Source organism: Lissotriton vulgaris, chromosome 3_2, assembly GCF_964263255.1.
Source record: "Lissotriton vulgaris chromosome 3_2, aLisVul1.2, whole genome shotgun sequence".
In the NCBI taxonomy this organism is placed as follows: domain Eukaryota; kingdom Metazoa; phylum Chordata; class Amphibia; order Caudata; family Salamandridae; genus Lissotriton; species Lissotriton vulgaris.
Genome location: NC_141690.1, coordinates 182,561,939 through 182,582,072, shown reverse-complemented (window position 1 = coordinate 182,582,072; position 20,134 = coordinate 182,561,939). Strand labels below are relative to the sequence as shown.

Genomic DNA, 20,134 nt, shown 5'->3' with positions numbered 1-20,134 from the left:
GCAGCACGTAAAAGAAAACAAGTAAACGCATTCAAAGAGCGTTTAATAGTGGTGTTTTACAAAATAATAAATAATACATGTATTTGTCTTTCTTAGAAGTGTAGTCTGGCGCTCTGCAGAAAAGGCCCAAGAAACATTTAAGAGTTAACATGGCATATTAGAAATGTAGAGAAGAGAAAATGAACGCTGTGATCTGTCCTTCGCAAGTTCCTGATGATGGCAAAGGTTGAGCAGAGAAGGAAGCGATACAAAAGAAGTGGAACTTTCTTGCTGAGCAGAGCATGGGGACATTTGTTATAATAAAAAGTTACATGAGTGAGTTGGAGAGACGTACAAATATGGAAGCTGGATACTAGAGTTTCCTATGGTGGACGTGATTACAGTGTGCGAAGATAGAATAGGACATAATGAAGTTAGGCGTATCGAGAGTGGTATGATTGAACACCCCCTGTTTTTGACCAATCACAAAGTATGAATTATGTGAGATCACACAATGAGGGTTGGACATTTAGTGAATTTGGGGTATAATTAACAGTACTGAGGGGTGGGGTTGGGTAAGCGTTTTTACTTATTATGCGAGAGGAGAGATATGTGTTGCGGTTTCCGAAATCCTTTTGGCCTGGCTGCTGTTCTGCTGATCCTGACTCTTTAACTTTGCTCCTCAACTCTTCTTGAGGTGCCTAACTTAGTCTCATGGCCAGAGGGTAGCTTTTCAGTTTCCTAGAAACCTTGTATGACCGGTTAGTATGATATTCTGAATTTGCAAAGGTCTTTATCCTTTTGTCTCTACACCTATCCACTCATTGTGCAGACATTTGAGATGTACAATTGCTATTATTTTACTGATGTTTCTCTTGAGTGGTAATCTATGATTCAAGCTGTATTGTACTTGATGGGCAATCACATTATTTTAGATAAAGCATTATTAACTCATAAATGAGTTTGTCTTTATTAGTATTATTGATTTGGTCATATGAAGAGAGCATTCTATATTGTTATTTTGGAGATTCAGATATTATTTTGCCAAACCATGATTAACTGAAAAAAGATTTCATTGCCAAAGAAAAAGGATAAACTATGATGAACCAATTGGTAAGATTGGTTTAAACTCACCCAGCGTGAATGTAACTGTAAGGTATTGATTTGGGCCCAGATGATAAAAATTATTAGTTCCTGAAACGCTGGATCAGTTTCACAGAACTAAATAATTAAAAAGATCACTTCCAGAAATAGACAATGGGTGGGTGCGGAGCACACGTAATGTAACCTTATCATTGTACATTATAGTGGAAAAGACACTACAACTGTGGGTTCATGCTTCTGGAGTTCCTCACCAAGGAACGAGTCAGAAATCATGCAACATTTCTCAGCTAGACATGCTTGGAATCTCTTCACACTTACGATTTATTTCCTTCCCTTTTACCTCCAATAGTATTGCAAGTCTATCACAGTTCTCATTATTATTATTATATATTTCACACATTTACCTACCACAGTTGGTCTAATTTGTACTTCTGAGGAAAGGCTGCATTGTGCAATGTCAATTATTAGCATGGCGTGCTTTTTTGTATTCTGTATAGAGCGGTTACAGTGGATACACCTCTAAACAGAGGTGGCCGGCTCAGGTAAGCGCGATGGGGCGGGGTAGGAGGTGGGGGAAGGTTGACTGACGACGGAATAGGTATAAACAAATAAATAAAACCAATTCCGTCATCTGTCGACACTCTCCGCCCTCCCAGGTCCCACTCCACTAAACCGCCGCACTGCGCTTATCAGCACCGCCCACGAGTGCCTGTAAAACAGTTTATAAATTTTTACCTTCAACTGGTTCGGTAACTCAGCAGACTGTAGTTTGTTAGTGAGGAGGGAGTTAATGGGCTGAAATATCTCCTTGAAGGCTGGCAACTCTCCATACAGACTAACACACCTCTGCACCAGATCCAAGCACATTGCTGTGCATGACAATCTATGAAGAGAATAACGTAATTATATTATGCTAATAATAACATGAAGATAGTGTACATTAAGATCTAAGAAGAACAGAATTAACTATACATAAAATACATATTAGTCATTCTAAATTATGGTTCGCACGACACTTAAAACGCAAACGCCACTACCTACATTTACTATATCCCGCTCAAACACATTTAGCTAATGCTGCATTGTATATACAAGAAAGTTAATTTGACCGACCCTTTTGTAGGGCTCCCAATACAGGAGAGTCCTATCCAGCACATTAAAAAATACAACCACTCATTTCCACATGATTTCTCCTGCAATAAGAAAATTATTTATTACAGTAACACTATTTCGGATCTCTAATTTCAGTGAAGCCACATTAACGTAATATATTTGATACAGTCAGACCAGAGGACCATAGCTAATTTTTGATGAAAATAAATGGCTAATGCAAAAATAACAATTAATGGACAGAATGCTGAACAATGTCACGCATTCACTCAGTACAGAGATCTGGGCCTACAGCCATCATTATTTGGCTCACCATGCCATTCCTGTTTAGACCCAGCCATATGCAAATCAGTCTTGACCATGCGCCCAATGAGAACAGCCCATCCCATACTGCCAGGCCAGGCCCTTCCATAAATGGCTAATACAGATGCATAAACCAAACCTTTACCCACAGCCAGAATCCATTTGCAAGCACACTTACTGTTTTCAAATCCTTTTAACTTTGCTTATTCTTTACAAAAACAAATAAACAGTTTGTCGACAGGGACTTGTGGAGTAAGTGGAAATAAGGACACAGAAAGTCTCTATGGTGATTTGCTTACTAGGTCTAGACTCCTGCCTTGTTCTAGATGTATGCATGAGGTTTTGTAGAATCCCAAGAGTCAGACGGGGAAGACAGCACTATGATTCCCACAGGCATAGTAGAAAATACTCTAAAAGGAGAGGATATTACCCTTAAAGAGGATTAACAGCTTTAAACTTAACATGTGGACTGCACTTTCATGATGTGAAAAGCTACAATCCATGTTGAGCAACTTGGAAGAAAGCAGTATTGTGGTATGGCCAAGTGATGGGGAATACACAGTTTATGTTAACGCCTTGTTTCCTCCTCAAGGTTCTTATTAGCCACTGCATCCCCACTTCGGCTTTCTGAAAGCATGCGATGGGTCGGTTTTCATCATAATGTAAGTAAAATTTGGGGGCAGGTCAATACAGGGCCCCTGTCACCACTCACACCACTTAAGTTTGGTGCAGGAGGGGAGCAGCAGCAATCGGACCTTAGACATGGCCCTGGGCCTACCCCCACCACACTGACCTACGGGCAACAAGTCACTCATCCACAGTCTATACCGTTATAGCTGACACACACACTAATAGTACAAATCATAGAACCCAGGTACAACCCAAGCCTCTAGTCCCACCAGTGCTCACAATGAAGTTTGGCCCCTGCTCAAACTACCCATCACATTATGATTTGAGCAGGGGGACCACAGGCAAGCACTCCCCACCACTGAACATGCCCGATCAGAGCTAGATGGCACAATACCAACTCTTGCCTATTGCCAGTATAAATGTGGGCAGATTGCCTTCAAACATGGCGTCTTAACCCACCCTACAACAACACTTCAGACATCTGAGACCCTCAGTAATGACCTTTGCCGAACCCTATGGAGAAATTGTGTCTTGCAGCTGTCAATACTGGAGCAGTATGTGCAACTCTTCTACATTTCTACTGCCCTTAGGTGTACCTTATGTTAGTTTGATTGAAACATGCACTGCTTCGGACTAGGCTGTACCTCTTTGCATGTGGGAGTATCTTGCCCCGTCACATTTAGTAATGTGTCTGTTTCACCGGGGTGAGTGGCGAGTAAATTGATATTGCACAGAACCCCATTCTTCATGGCCATTTCTTGAAAGAGGACCTATTCAAACTCCCCTAAATGCTTTAGCCTTTTTGCAATATTGGAGTATAAGAAAATATTAGAAGCCGACATCACTTGAGCTAGTCCAACATGATTTTTTATAGATGAAGGTTGAAAATCACTGTTTTAAGACTATTTTAGTCTGCCAATGTTCAGCTTATTTGTCAGCCTCCCAAGAGGTATCCGCAATACTTGATGGACACCAATTCTCTTCTTGGTCTCCAACACAGCTCGAATATGCATCTAAGGACAGTGTGAGCCCTACAATATCTTCTATCCCATCTATCCCACCAGAACATGAAGTTAAACCGTATGAAGCTAGCCATTATTTTCTGGTGAACCAATGCGATAAAACAGTAAGACGTGGAATACCAGTGGGACTATATAGAGCAATCTGGTGGAAACACTGTCACCGTGCCCAGGTTCTCTCTGATATTGGTGGCTTAATCCACCAACATCATAGATGAAGCAATGGCCAATCACAGGCTCCCTTTCAGTCCTTGTCATGAGCGGCTTGGATTTACTTACCATTGTGAAGAATAGCCACTCAACAAATACTTATGCATTCAACAGATCGGTGTCAGAAGTTTCCAGAGCTAACAACTAGGCAAGTACCTCTAAAATTGTGATCAACCTCTTCAAATATTTCCTGGGAAATAATAGTCAGTGCCAGATTTTTCTCAACATGTCGGTTGCAATGCAATACGCACCCATTCACATAATTGTTGTGGAAGCCAACACCAATCACAGACCTCCCTCGCACTGTCTACAAGAAAGCACTTTATGGACCACAGTGATATTATCTCTGAAAGCTTGGAGCTTCTGTGACACTGGGGCCTCATTACACTGCTTCACCTAAGGACCTAGCAGCACAACACCTTTTCAAGACCTTTTATGTCAGGCCACTTTTTGGTACTATTTTGCAGCTAGAACTCTGGGTCGGTGCAGTGTACCTAACTGATGTGAACAGAGAAAAAGGTTTCCTTTAGTGGGAATTCAAACAACGTTTCAGGCAAAAGCAGATACAGCACTTTCCACTTAGTAGTCAGAACTGTCCTGAAAGGGAAACTTTAGAATACATGTTTATTTAGGAAGTTGGATGTGATTTCAAAAGTACTCATATTCAAAGTACTTCACGTTATTTTAATTACACAACGTTTTTCAGATACCTGAAATGGTTCCGCTCTGTTTCACTACTTTCCGTTGCTTCAGTTACTGCATGGAGGGGTACCTTCTTTTTTTCCCATGTTTCAATATCTTGCTTACTGGATACTAGAAGCATTTCTGCATTTTTTCCCTGTGGTCTAAACGGATGAACCAGGGTATATCCTAAAATAAAAGATATGTTTTTGCAATCAATAGTATATGCCCACATTCATACCTTTAAAATGGTTTTCATTCGGAGAACACTAACCATTTCATTTCTTTTCATATGCTATTTTATTTGTTCCTTAGTTACACAACAACTAAACAATGCAAGCTCAAACCTTAATACAGACACTCTAAAAACAATGTATTAATAGTAAAAAAAAACATAAAAAAATATAGCTTTGGAAAAGAGATTAAATAAATTCCCGGCAAACCTGCATATACCAATGAAAATCTACAAACATATTTCAGATGGTTCATAAGGTCTTTGAATTCAGTATTTCCCTTTTGATAAGAATAGATCAGTGTGCATGAAGGGTAGGAGCAAAGACTTTAACCTGGACTTCCAATAAAGGCCCTAAAATCCATGCCATGAGGCTTTCTGTTCTTTTTGTAGGTTTCTTTTTGACAGCCGGGTACTGAAGAACTGAAATGTGTTAATAGACTTGGACCAGCATATCATGACCAAGACAGTCCATGCTTATGCCAACTCTTACTTTTAATTTGCATATGTGCTTGTATGGGTTTTTAATTCTTTTTAAAACTCTTTTTTATTAAAAACATGCTTATCGTACAAAATTTACAGTCAAGATATGGCGAATATCAAGCTGCATATAAGGCAGTTGAGAAATTGTAATATCCCAAAGTATTGATCACAATCAGTAAGGTCACTTTCACGGCCCATTACACATTAAATGGTGGTCGTCCGTCTCCCATCCAGCGTACAAAATCGTCAGTCCCCCTGGATCAGGATTCCTGCACATCCATATCCCCTGTAGTCTTGTAGGCTCCCCACACCTTTTTCCATTTCTTGGGACAGCCCCTGCTTTGATAGACCCCCTTCCCTTCCTATGGCACCAATCTAGTTCAGACTTCCTGTCCGTTAGATCTGGACAGATCCGTACTTATCCACGTTCTCGCTAAGTTCCGTTTGGCCACCCCGCAGCCAGCAACAGCCAGATTGTCTGATATTTAGGCGAGCATTTCTATGTAGTACTACTATTGTGGCAGTCTGCTGGTCTTTCGCCAGACATTCCACTTCTCGCACCCCCCAAACTATGGGTAGCAAATGTGGGGCCACCTTGTCCACCATGTCTTTGTATAATTCTACTGGGAGGCAGTTAGGCCCCACTGCCTTCCCCAACTGCAAGTCCTGCAGCGCAGCTGCAAGAACCTTCTTGGTCAGGTCAGCTTCCACCACCTCCCTCTCCTCACTAGTGAGCGTTTCTAGAGTCAGGTCCCCCAAGAGATCCACACACTAGGGGCAGACCTGGATGTGGTGGACTTGTAATGATCCGCATGATAGCGAACGTGTCCGCATTGGATGAACTGATTGTTTGGAATGTACAGTCTCGGTCTCTTTTTTCAAGCAAGGCTAACAATGTATTGGCCTTGACCCCAATATCATATAACCGGTGTTGTGCCGGCAACGCATAGCTTCTTGTCTTGTGTTACGCCAGAGCCCTAAGGTCCTGCTGCCCGAGACGCAACTGATGTTTGAGTTCCACAGTTCCTTCACCCAACACTTTAGCTTCCAGTTCTGCAATATCTTTCTGGATAGCAGAGGAGACGAGTCAGAGTTCTTTCTTAGCACCCCCTATCAGTGACTGTGCTTAACCCTGTGTAACGGTCTTAAATGCGTCCCAAAGGATGCATACAGAGCGTTCCAGCAAAACACGTCTCTGCTCCATCTCTGAGCTTCTCTTTGAGACTCCTATCATTTAAGTGACATAGGTCTATCTTTGGGGACACCACAAACTCCCTATTGGATCCCTCCAATATAACCCTGACCGGGAAGCGGTCTGAAATGCCCCTCACATAAGGCGCCGCTGCCTGAAAGCTGCATGTGCTCGTGTAGTGCGTGCAGATTTAATTAAGACGGGAGAATCTTTCATTTGATGAAGAGAAGTATGTGTATTGTTTCTGTTGCAGGTGGTGTAGCCTTCAAAGGTCCACTATCCCCAACACCTCCAAGAAAGGCAGCTGTAGTCTCCTTATCTAACCCTGGTTCCCCAAGACCCAAATCCCTTTAGGCAGGATGGCAATTACTTCCGGTAATGTGACCACGTGGACACATGGTTGAATCTATAAGGAGCAGATGTTGAGGATGCAGACTTCCCATGTTCCCGATTGCAACATTGCGACCATGGGGGTCTTGCCACGTGCGCTGTATTATGAGAGGTACCGACTGCTTAAGCAGGATTCCCACCCCTGGGAGTCCGTGGTATATCCCACATGTGACACTAGTGTGTAGTTCAACCAAACAAAGGCCCTGTATTGATTCCCCCGAAGATCTGTCTCGTGGAGTAAGACTCGGTCTGGGGTATGCCTGCGTAGATGCTGAAGCACTAGCATTTTCTTGTTGCTCAGACAATTGTGTTCCACGTCAAAATGCTTAGCTCATCCTTTATGTAATCATCCATGGGTACAATGTCTACCTGCCCATGGACTTCCACCCCACCGCTCCACAGTCGGTCCTGGGTTAGCTACCCCAAGGTTTGTTCCTTTAAACTGTCCCATTGATCTATGTGCTTGTATTGTTGAGTTTGAGTCTTGAACCAGCTGGTTTATATACAAACTTCAATATCAGCTGAAAAAAACAAGAATTACTTGTTATCACCCCCATCTAGTGCTTCCTACTTGTAAGCTAAGGCAGGTGAAAACCTTCGTGGTCTTGACCTAGATTACTACACAGGGACTTCTAGTGACTCAAGAGCCAAGATCCCGGGGCCGTCCGAAACAAGCCCACTCATTAAGTCCCCAGCACTGCAGCGGAATTTGTGCAGTGCCAAGGGGTTAAGCTATCTCCTACTGGCTTGGTGGCAAGTCACTCAGGCATTGAGTGGGTAAACCTATGGTCTACATCAACAGACTCAAGCAGGAGACAATGTTTTTTCACTGTTGTCCCTCAGAATGGGCAATGGAGGTGTAGTTTATGTTTATAGGAATACCAGGGGGAAAGCAGCAGAACTCAGGCTGTGCATCAATGATAAATGCATTTTTCTCTGCTTGCTGGTGTCCATATGGTGTGAATGAATGAAGGTACTTTTAGAGTGCATACTGAATTTGGGCAGAGATGTTCCGTGGAGAAGAATGCAGAGAAGTAGCAAAAGTCCGACTCAGCAAGAATGGAACTGAAAAGCCAAGTCTTACGGGTTTTAAGGAAGGATAGTTGATCACAAATGGTTCTCAGAAGTCAGAAGGAGGGAGTTTCAACTTTATTCAGTGAGGTAAGAGAAGAAATGACCCCTCATCTGGCACGATGATCAGGTTCTCCAAGAATGGATAGGTTCTAATCTTGGTGGATATACTCAGCCTTTCATCCCTTTTAGGTTACTAAAATTAGTTTAAAAAATTGTTGCTTAATTATATTAACAAACATCAGTACTTCAGTGGCAAGATGCCACAAGGGGTGAATATTTTCGAATAGATGAGTAACGTTTTGTTATATTGCATGGGGAGAACCAGATATATGGTGTTTACACAGCACAGCCTGGACAACATGAGAGCAGGAGTTTCTTCTACTGGAAGAAACAATGGAGAATTTTCAGGAGTGGATGCAAGACTAGATGGCATTTGGAGGTGGGCTTTGAGAACTGAGGCTTAAAGGTTACCTGGTCATCAAAAGTTTTGCCTACATTTCTAACCAGTGAATCCAGAACCAGAGATCTGATTTCTGGTTTTAAAATCTGTAATGGTGGCTTGGGCTCCAGTCTTTCACTCAGGAGCATTTACCCACATCCACAGGCTCACTTTCATCATCACCTCTCATCCACACTTCTGCTTGAAAATGCCTACTGCCACTGCATCACACTTACCAATGAGGTTGCAATCTTACTCTTGTCTTAGCTTCTTACACCTCTGATTAGCCTTTCATTTTTCACATTTGAGACTCTGCATCACCTGCATGCCACTGCCCTGCTAGTCACACCTCTCTACAGCACACTGTAGCTTTCCCTCTAGTAATGTCCTGTGCTTCCTTCCTCTGTGGTTTCCTGTATCTTCTGCATGCCTGGGTTTAAGTGAGTTTCACATGAACCATGTACAATACACTAGTGGGTGTTGTACTCTGGTCTTAGTGTAGGTTTATGCTCACCATGTTAGCTGCTGATGGGTGTATTTCACCGTGGCTGGCCTGTACATGCTTCATAGTCATGGCTGGAGTAAGCAGGTACTGGGATGTGTTTGGCTTTGTGAAGCTGGTGCTGTTCATTGACTCACGATTTGGATTTGAAGACTCCTTATGGTTTTGTGAGCTGGTTCAGTTTCACTTTTGTTTACCTTGCACTAGGCTCGCAGATGGATGTTATGCTCTATGGCGTGAGGTAAACATTGCAGTTGAAGGCTATTAGCTTCTTGGATCTAGTGGCTGCGTGCTAGTGAACAGTATGCTAGTATTTTGAACAGTACATTGTGTTGTGAGCAGGGCTAAATACTTGATCATAAGATGGCTAGGGGGCAAAGAGCTAGTACCACTTTTATCATTGACAGTTCTAAATATCATTTGTTGCTGGAGTACAGCTTTCGCAATGTGGCAAAACATTTAGGTTGGACTTCCCGATAACAACACCCATCCCAGATAGTACATTAAAATTATTCATTCTCAGCATACCAATCACTATAACACTCGCATCAAACTGCACACAGGTCCCGATATACAGCTGATGTGCTCTGCTCAAGCAAGCTGATGGATTCTACCATGTATCTGAGCAGAAACAACGACACAGGGTCGTGACTCCTAACCAGTAAGGCTGAACCCAAGACTATTAAACAACGAAACAAATGGCAATTCCAGATATTGCTTGATCAATTTTAGATTTAACCTATATGAGAAAAACATAAAGGTCCGTTTTTTGATTTGCGTCACTAGTTCATTTATTTATTTGAACACTAGTGAAAAAATTTGTTTTCATTAGTAACCAACTTTTAGTGTATATACAAAAGACAAATACAGTATAATATTTACAAGTGGTTCATAATATACAAAAATGCAAATGCTACTTACCAGTATGCATCTGTTCTTGGCATGTAGGGCTGCTGACATTCATATCTGTGCATAGATCGCCGCCTAGTGTTGGGTCCGGATGATTGCACATTGTTGTCCTGGAAGAGTCTTCGAAGTATCATGAGATAGGTGGCTCCTCCCCTGGACTACAGTGCGCATGGGCATCGCCTCCATCCCCAGATTGTTTTTAGCCGTTGGCAGAGATGGAGTGAAGTATGTGAGTGATGCCCATGCTAAGAGCATATATATATATATATGTATATGAATACTGCAGCTGCTACAGGCGACTGGGAGGAGGGTGGGCGATATGAATGTCAGCAGCCCTACATGCCAAGAACAGATGCATACTGGTAAGTAGCCTTTGCAGTTCGAGGCATGTGGGCTGCTGAATTCATATCTGTGCATAGAATATATAGCAGTCCTCCTACTATTGGCGGCCGCCCGTGCCAGCTGCAGCAGTTTGAAAAAGTGTTTTGAGAACAGCCTGACCTACAGCTGCCTGCTGTTTGGAGTGCACGTCTACACAGTAATGTTTAGTGAAGGTATGTGTGGTAGACCATGTGGCTGCTCTACAAATATCTTCTAAGGGAATGTTACCTAGGAAAGCCATAGAGGCCCCCAACTTTCTGGTGGAGTGGGCTCTTGGTGGAATTGTGAGAGTGCGTTTAGCCTTAGCGTAACAGATCTGAAAGCATTTCACGATCCACCTAGCGATCCCAGCTTTGGAGATAGCGTTTCCCTTGTGGTGTGAGGCAAATGCAACGAAAAGTTGCTTGGTCTTACGAAAATCTTTTGTCCTGTCAATGTAGTACATTAAGGCTCTTTTAACGTCAAGGGTGTGGAGCATCCGCTCCGCCAGCGACTCTGGGTTTTGAAAGAACACTGGCAACTCAATTGTCTGGTTCATGTGGAATTGAGATACAACCTTGGGTAAGAATTTAGGGTTAGTGCGGAGCACCACCCTGTTAGCGTGTACTTGGAAGAAAGGTTCCTGGATGGTGAGCGCCTGCAACTCACTAACCCTCCGTAGCGATGTAATTGCTACTAAGAAAGCAACCTTCCAAGTCAGAAACTGAAGCTCACAAGAGTGCAGTGGCTCAAAGGGAGGACCCATCAGCCTTGTAAGAACCACATTGAGGTTCCATTCCGGAGCTGGTGGTGTCCGTGGTGGAATGACCCTTTTGAGTCCCTCCAGAAAAGCATTGATAGCAGGGACCTTAAAAAGGGATAGGTGTTGCCTATTCTGGAGGTATGCTGCCATTGCAGACAAGTGAATGCGGATGGAAGAGTACGCCAAATTGCATTGGTACAGGTGGAACAGGTAACAAATGATGTTCTGAATGGAAGCATCTACCGGGTCAATATCGTGGTTTACACAGTAAATGACAAAACGCTTCCATTTAGCCGCATAACAAGCTCGAGTAGTGGGCTTCCTTGCCTCCCGAATGATGTCCATGCAATCGGGGGGAAGATTGAGGTAGCCAAACTCTAGGACTTCAGGAGCCAGATCGCCAGGTTGAGCTGTTGCGGATCTGGGTGCTGAATGTCGCCATGGCTCTGCGTCAGAAGGCTGGGAGTGAGATGAAGCCTTTGATGCGGTACCACGGAGAGTTCCAGAAACGTGGTGTACCATGGTTGGCGAGCCCACGTTGGAGCAACCAGGATGAGAGTGCTGCCTGAGTTTGCGTGCCACCAGCGGTATCAAAGGTGCTGGGGGAAAAGCGTACGCAAATTTGCCTGACCAGTTCATCCACATCGCATTGCCCTGCGATTGCGGGTGTGGGAACCTGGCGGCGAAGCTTTGGCATTTTGCGTTCTCCTTTGTGGCGAACAGGTCTATCTCTGGATGACCCCACTTTTGGAAGTACGGTTGGAGTACTGATGGATGTATCTCCCACTCGTGCATTTGGTGGCTGTGCCTGCTGAGCAGGTCCGCCATCTGGTTGTCTTTGCCCGGGAGATGCTCCGCCATGAGGAAGATGTTCCTCTGAATGGCCCACTTCCACATGCTCTGAGCCAGATGAGACAGCTGCAGAGAGTGTGTGCCCCCCTGTTTCTGAATGTAGTACATGGCCGTCATGTTGTCCGTCCGGATCAACACGACCTTGTCGCACAGATGTACTTTGAATGCCTTCAATGCCATGAAGATTGCCATCAGTTCCAAAACGTTGATGTGCATCTTCCTTTGCTGTAGTGTCCTTAGTCCCTGCACTGTGTAATGGAGTACATGCGCTCCCCATCCCTGGAGAGAAGCGTCCGTAGTCAGGATAATCTGTGGCACAGGCTCCTGGAACGGTCGGCCCTTGCAAAGGTTTTGTGGATTCCACCAATGCAGAGAGTTGTACGCCCGACCGCTCACCAACACTAGGTCTGTCAGTTGCCCATGAGCCTGAGTCCACTGACGTGCTAGGCACTCCTGAAGCGGACGCATATGTAGTCTCGCGTGCGGGACGATGGAGATGCAGGAGGCCATCATGCCTATCAACTGCATGAACACCTTCGCTGGAAGCGAGTGCTGAGGTCTGAATCGTTGGATCAGCGTTTGGATACTGGCGATTCTCACTGAATTTGGCTGCGCAGTGGCTGCCAGAGTGTTTATAGTCGTGCCCAGATACTGCCGTATATGGGCGGGTTGGAGATGGGATTTTGGATAGTTCAGCGAGAATCCCAGATCGTGCAGGAGATGAATGGTGCGGGACACCTGGTCGGCGCACTGCTGTTCTGACTTTGCCTGAATGAGCCAGTCGTCCAGATAGGGGTAGACGTGGACGTTCTGGCGTCGTAGATGTGCTGCCACAGTCGCCAGACACTTTGTAAAGACTCTTGGCGCTGTGGTGACCCCGAAAGGCAGAACCCTGAACTGGTAGTGCTGGTCTTGAATCGTGAATCTGAGGTACTTCCTGTGGGAAGGATGCAGGGGGATATGAAAGTAAGCATCCTTGAGGTCCAGCGTAGCCAGGAAGTCCCCCTGTTGAAGCAGAGGGAGGACCTGCTGCAACGTGAGCATATGGAAGTGCTCCGATAGAATGTACCAGTTGAGGGGCCTGAGGTCCAGGATGGGCCTGAGGGATCCGTCCTTTTTGGGGATCAGAAAGTAAAGAGAGTAAACTCCTGTTCCCCTTTCCGGCAGTGGAACGAGCTCTATTGCCCCTTTTTGCAGCATGACTTGAACTTCCTGCTGCAACAAGTGCAAGTGCTCGCCGGACATAGGACGGTTTCTTGGAGGTATGTTTGGTGGAGTGGAAGTAAGCTCTAGACAGTAACCGTACTGGATAAGAGATTTGACCCACCTGTCCGTGGTGATGGATTTCCACGCGGGCAGGAACTGCTGGAGTCTCCCCCCGACCGGTGTTGTGTGGTCGGGGGGCAGTGACAAGGCGTCACTGTTTGTTGGTGGAGGAGGACCTGGAGCTGTTGTTTCCACGTCCCCTGCCTTTGACATTGTTGCCCCTGTAACCACCTCTGCCTTTGTTGGTGTATGAGGTTTGGGTGTTGCTTTTATAGTACTGTGTGGATTGCGATGCCTGACCCCTTGAGGTGCCTCTGTTATTGGAGCGGCGAAAGGAACCACCCCGAAACTGCGGAGACTGGAGGGCCCCCATAGACTTAGCAGTGTCCGTGTCTTTCTTCATTTTTTCAAGTGTCGCATCCACCTCGGGCCAAACAGGTGGTCAGGATTAACTGTCTGGTTCAAGATGGTCGTCTGTATATCAGGTTTGAAGCCTGATATTCTAAGCCAAGCATGCCTCCTTAGCAACACGCTAGTGTTGATTGCCCTGGAGGCGGTATCAGCCACGTCCAGCGCACATTTGATGGAAGCGTTGGTGATCAGCTTTCCTTCCTGAATCAACATTTCACCTGCCTCCTTGTACTGATCAGGCAGGTGCTGTAGAAGTGTTTCTAGGGTGTCGTAATGCGCCCTATCATAGCGTGCAAGTAGGGCCTGCGTGTTTGAAATGCGCCAAATATTTGCTGCCTGCGCAGCAATTAGTTTCCCTGAGGCTTCAAATATTTTTGACTCTTTGTCTGGGGGAGGAGCCTCACCCGTGGTCTGCGAGTTCGCCCTCTTACGTGCGTTGGATACCACCAAAGAGTCCAGCGGCAAGTGTCCCTTGATGTACGTTGGATCCGAGGGCGCTGCCTTGTATTTTTTGTCAATGCGAGGATTGATGACTCGCGCCCGGGTCGGCTCTCTGAAAACCTCCAGCGCGTGCTTCAGCACTCCCTTGAGCATAGGCAATGTTTTGACTGACTTCTCAGCCACTGAGAAAGTGTCAAACAAAAAATCGACATCCACAGGATCTGAATGTAGGTCGACATCATGATTAGCTGCAGCCCTCTCAATCAGAGCGTTGAAGGCTGCAGAGTCCTCTGTTGGAGAAGTCTTTGCTGCGAAAAGCTGCGGTTCATGACCCGACTGAGGGTCCTCTGTGTCGCCTCCGGCAGACCAAGGTTCATGTACCTCCTCTGGATCCGAGTAGGCTGGATAATTGTACTCGTCCTCTTCATCTCCGTCGCCTTCCCCAGCGTTTGAATGCGTCGGTGAAGGTTCCAAATTATGTGGAGATGCAGGCTCTATAGGGGCAGAAGTACCCGCAGAGTCCTTCTTTTTGAGTGGAATACGATAATGTTCCAACACCGGCTCCGTGGTGATCTTTCTTTTGAGGAGAGAGAGCTTCCCGGTGTTGGCGTCGATAATAACCTCTCGACGCTCCTCATCTGCGAGTGGCTGGAGTCGAGGCTTCGGCCCTACCAATGACGCCTTGGGTGTCGACACCACCTTCAAAGGCACCCCGGCCCCATGCTTCGGAGCGAAAGCCTTCGGCGTGGTCTTCGGCGGCAGCGTGAAGTGGATAGGCGTTAGCGCCTTCGCCGGCTTTGGTGTAGGCTTCGGCACCACATCCTTCGGTTCGGGAGCCACGGCGTCCTTCCGAATCCGCTGCAGGGACTCCATGACCTTTTTTGTTAAGGCCGGGGAGGGCTGGACCGGCTCGAGTGATTTCCCCGAGTCCGGCGTCGGGTTGGCGAAAGGCACGGTCTTCGGAGCCGACACATCACCATCCTTGGCCTTGACGGCTGGAGTCGGCGCAGCCAGAGCTTCGGCGCCGTCCTGACGCTTCTTTGGAGCCTTTTTCGGGTCCTCGACCTAGACCACCTTCGGCGCCGACGCGGCCGCGTCGGTCGTCTTCGCCTTCGGCTTCGACACCGGGGTCTTCGGGTCGGCCATCTTGGCGCGGCTCTTGCTGTCGGCCATTTTGAATTTTTTTGACATAGAGGCCTCTGGAGCCTTCTGTCCCACCAGTGCAGCTTTCACTTTCGGTTTCGAAACCGTTGGTGTGGACCCCGATGGTTTCACTTTCATTTTCTTCAACGGGAGTGGTACATCAGAAATGTCCGTGGCCGGGCCCGGAGGCGAGGCCGTGGGACGATTAACGAGGTCTTTGGTAAGGCCCGAAGGCGATCCCTCGACCTGGGCCGTATAGTGGGGGTTGACCCCTGAGTCAGTTTGAGGATGCTCCTCCTCTGAGCTATCCTCCACGGTGGCAATGGCCCCATCGTCGTCCCCTACCTCACCGACGACTTCATCAAACTCCTCGTCTCCCGCGTCGTAGTTCTCTTCCTCCGACGCCGGGCTAGAGTCCGAAACTTGAAAGACATTGTCGTCTCCAACGTCTTCTTCGAAGATGTTGTCTGGCGGGGGCGCTGATAACTGGACCTGGAGTCTAGCGGCCCGACGAAGCTTGAGGGTCTTCTTACACCGGAACTTTGAGCAGGCCATACACCTGGCCTCATCATGGTCCGGCGACAGACATTTGTTGCACACTGGGTGCACGTCGAGGTGTGAATACTTTGAGGTGCACACCGGGCACCTCTTAAACGGAGTTCGTTCCATGTCTGGAGCGTCGTGTAGGCCCGTCCGAGCCGACAGCACGCGGAAGGGCAGCAAGAGTTCGGAGCTGAAGAACAGTTAAACCCGAACGAAAAACGATACTGACGCCAAGCCTAAAGACCTTTTGGTCTCAAGTTAGGAAAGTTAAACAACTATCGATTCCGACAGAGGGAACCGAAACACATCCGAACCCAATGGCGGAAAAAAACAATCTGGGGATGGAGGCGATGCCCATGCGCACTGTAGTCCAGGGGAGGAGCCACCTATCTCGTGATACTTCGAAGACTCTTCCAGGACAACAATGTGCAATCATCCGGACCCAACACTAGGCGGCGATCTATGCACAGATATGAATTCAGCAGCCCACATGCCTCGAACCAATTTACCCCAAAAATTTTTTAAACACATCCGAGCTTTCACACTGGCCAAACCATTCATCCATCTACACTCATCCAACAGAAACAGTACAAACCCTAAAGGTCTAATGTAAAAAAGAACAATATATATATCGGTTTCTTTAAATATACATATATACAATTTTCACATTTCAATGCTTTTTTCTAAATGTGGTATATACATTTTTTTTTTTTTTATTTTTTTTTCAAAACCTTTATTGCTCCTTTTAGTCTTACACAGCATCTGGCCTACAACCCAACGGGCCGGCCGCCACATCATTGCTGAACTAGCCTCATTATTGTAAAAGTCTGTATATCTGTTGCTGTTTTCGTGGTCTGGTTACTTCGTACTTAAGTAAAGGAGCATCATTCACAAGTAATGTTCTAATTTGAATAGGTTTGGTTTTTTGTTTTTTCAACAATGAACAACGTGCAAAATCAACAAAGAAATCACAGGTAGGTCGTCATGTGTTGAAGTGAGTCCGCATACACTATGCTGTGCAAAGTGTCTTACAGAGTACTCTACATTCAGATCTGCAAGGTCACACATTAATTATTGCTAATGATAGTTGAACATGGAAATTCCTACGGGGTACTTGCCCTGTGTGCCCCTCCGTTTCGTCCCTCCCGACTCCCATGGCCTCCCCCATTCCTTATTCCTACCCCCACTCAACCTCTTCTTATGAACGCTAATCGTCCTCCCCTTCCTCATCAGAAGATATTGGTTCGTCCTCTGGCAAGGGTTCGCAAATGTCACCCCGGTATGTATTCCACAGGGTCCAGATCTTATTCCATTTTCTCGGGCAGGCCCTGCTAGCATACACCTCCCTTTCTGTGACCATTACCCTGTCCATATTCTCACACCATTGTGTTCTCGTCGGCACCTCCATCGCCCCCCATTTCTGTGCTATGTCCCTTTTAGCTATGACCATGCCCAAGGTGACCCACTGCAGTCCATGCCTGGACAAATAATTGGGTTCCCACACATTAAGCAAGCATTTTCGTGGTTCAGGGATCAAGGAGATCCCCACAGTCTGTGATATAGTGCGTAATATACGCCTCCAGTATTCTTGAATGCGTGGGCAGTCCCATATTGTGTGGAAGAAAGTCCCTTCCTCCCCACACCCTCGGAGACAGAATGGGTGCTGCGCGCGGTGTATGAGGTGTAGTGTCGTTCTAGTATAATACACTCTATGTAGTATTCTGAGCTGTATGAGCCGGAATTTAGCTGAGATACCTACTTCTTTGGGTGAAGCCACTGCCTCATTCCACTCGGTTTCGTCCATTGCTGCCACGTCCCCCTCCCACTTTTCCTTGAGTTTGATCATGGGATCCGGCAAATTGTTACTTAACTTACGGTATGTGAGCGAGGTTGCTCGCTCTGGCATATAGTCCGTAAGGAGGCGGTCTTCAAGTGAGGAGGCCTCTGGCACTTCCGTCTCTGGGGGGATGGCTGTAAGCAGCGCGTGCCGAATCTGTGCATATCGGAATTCTTCTTGTGGCCCTAACTCATATTGTTCTCTCAGTCGTGCAAGTGGAGTCACCGTGCCCTGTTCCCACAAATCTCCCACCGTGGACAGGCCTATCACATCCCAATGGGAGAAGCCCTTGCTGTTACGCAGGTTCCCCAGCTCTCGGGAGTCCCACAGGGAAGTAAGTTTAGTTATTCTCCCTTTCCATCCTAGTGTCGCCTGCGCCCTATGCCATATCGTCGCTGTGAGTCTTGTGGGTCCCGTCAGTTTGCGCACTACTCGTTGGTCGTACAAGGGGGCCAGTAGGGTACTTGCGCCTAACTGTATCCTGTCTGCTCTGAAGGCTGGGTCATTTTGGGGGGCGTGGATCCACTGATTTATGATTTTCAGCTGCGCTGCCCAGTAATACAATTTTAGGTCTGGCAGTGCAATCCCTCCGTCGTACCACCCTTTGTGCAGTTTGGCCTGCGCGATGCGGGCCGGGCGGTTACTCCACAGGAGACTTGCCACCAGCGCTGACACTTTCCTAAAGTAACCTGGTTCCACCGGGTACGGCGTATTCTCCAGGATGTATAGGAAACGGGGCAGTGACATCATTTTGTACAATGCTGCCTTACCCAGCATCGTGAGGGGTAGTCCGGCCAAGAACCCAACGTCCTGTTTAAGCCGTTCTATAGGTGGCCTCAGGTTTTTCTGCGCAAATTCTACCGGGTCCTTGGTGACATGTATGCCCAGGTATTTAAAGGATGAACCGGCTTCGGTCAAGGGGCAATGAGCATTCAATGTCGGGCCCGGTCCCTTCAGAACATAAAGTTCCGACTTATTCCAGTTCAGCGTATAATCCGAGACTTTTCCGTGTTCATCACACAGAGTCAGAAGCGCTGGAATGCTGTGCTCTGGGTCAGTGAGGTAAACTAGCATGTCGTCTGCGTATAGGGAGACGCGGTCCTCCCCTCCCCCAGCCCAGGAAATCCCTCTAATCAGTGGGGTAGATCGTATCAGGTGTGCTAATGGTTCTAGAGCTATCGCGAAAAGTAGTGGTGACAGGGGGCAACCCTGTCGAGTGCCTCTCCCCAATGGAATTGTGCGCGAGATATGGCCGTTCGCTACCACCTGTGCCACTGGTCTCGCATACAGCAATCTGACCCATGCTATGAATTTGGGTCCAAACCCTAAGTGCGCCAGGACCTCGAACAGGTAGTTCCACTCGACCAAATCGAATGCCATTTTCGCATCGAGGGCCAATATAACCGCTGGTTCGAGAATCGAGTCCGCTCTTGCAAACACCCCGTGCACTCTTCGCAGATTCAGTGCCGTGTTTCTGTGCGGCATGAACCCGGACTGATCGGGATGTATGAGGTCTGGCAGGTGTGTCAATAGTCGGGTAGCCAGGAGTTTGGCTAGTATTTTAACTTCTGCATTGAGCAGGGATATGGGGCGATAGGAATCGCAATCTTCCAGTGGTTTCCCTGGCTTAGGTATCGCGATGATGGTCGCTACTCTTTGGTCAGGTGGGAGCTCGCCTTTTGCAAGGCAATCCGTATACATGGCCAGTAGGTGTTTACTGAGCCTTTCCGACGTGGCCTGGTACCATTCTATCGGGATGCCATTTGGGCCGATCGCCTTACCGGGTTTTATCGCACGTATCGCCATGTGGATTTCGTCCATGGTTAGATCTGCCTCTAGTTCCGCTGATGCCTCCGGATGCAGCCTCGGTGTGTGGATAGATTCTAGTGCCACCCTGGCCATTTCTACTGTCACCTCCCTGTCAGACGTGTAAACACCCTCAAAGTGGTCAGCAAGTATTTCTACGATTCGCTCCGGGCTCGTGTGCAGTGTACCTCTCCTGTCTTTCACTTGTTGGATACCCTTAGTGCTCCCTCCCTTCTTGTCTAACCAGGCCAACATCCTGCCCGCCTTATCTCCTATCTCATAAATTCTGTTCTTTGTTTCCGTTATCTGCCCTCTGACTTGGTGCCGCAAATACTCCGTATACGAGTGTTGTTGGAGGTGCAGTGTGTGGGCTGTGTCCGGCTTGGGGTGTGTTTCGTGTCTTGTCGCTTCTCGCAGTGCCAGTTCTATTTCGGCCAATTCGAGCGCTTTTTCCC

At 46.9% G+C, this 20,134-nt stretch overlaps 1 protein-coding gene across 1 annotated transcript in view; it reads right to left on the bottom strand.

Moving 5' to 3' along the window:
- NOP14 (NOP14 nucleolar protein) overlaps nt 1–20,134 on the bottom strand; it is a 297,291-nt gene that overhangs the window by 8,797 nt on the left and 268,360 nt on the right. Inside the window, exons 14-15 of the mRNA XM_086964160.1 lie at nt 5,066–5,225; nt 1,819–1,966 (exon numbers count right to left, since the gene is read on the bottom strand). Coding sequence (XP_086820286.1) covers nt 1,819–1,966; nt 5,066–5,225 — 308 coding nt within the window. The remainder of the gene's footprint in view (nt 1–1,818; nt 1,967–5,065; nt 5,226–20,134) is intronic.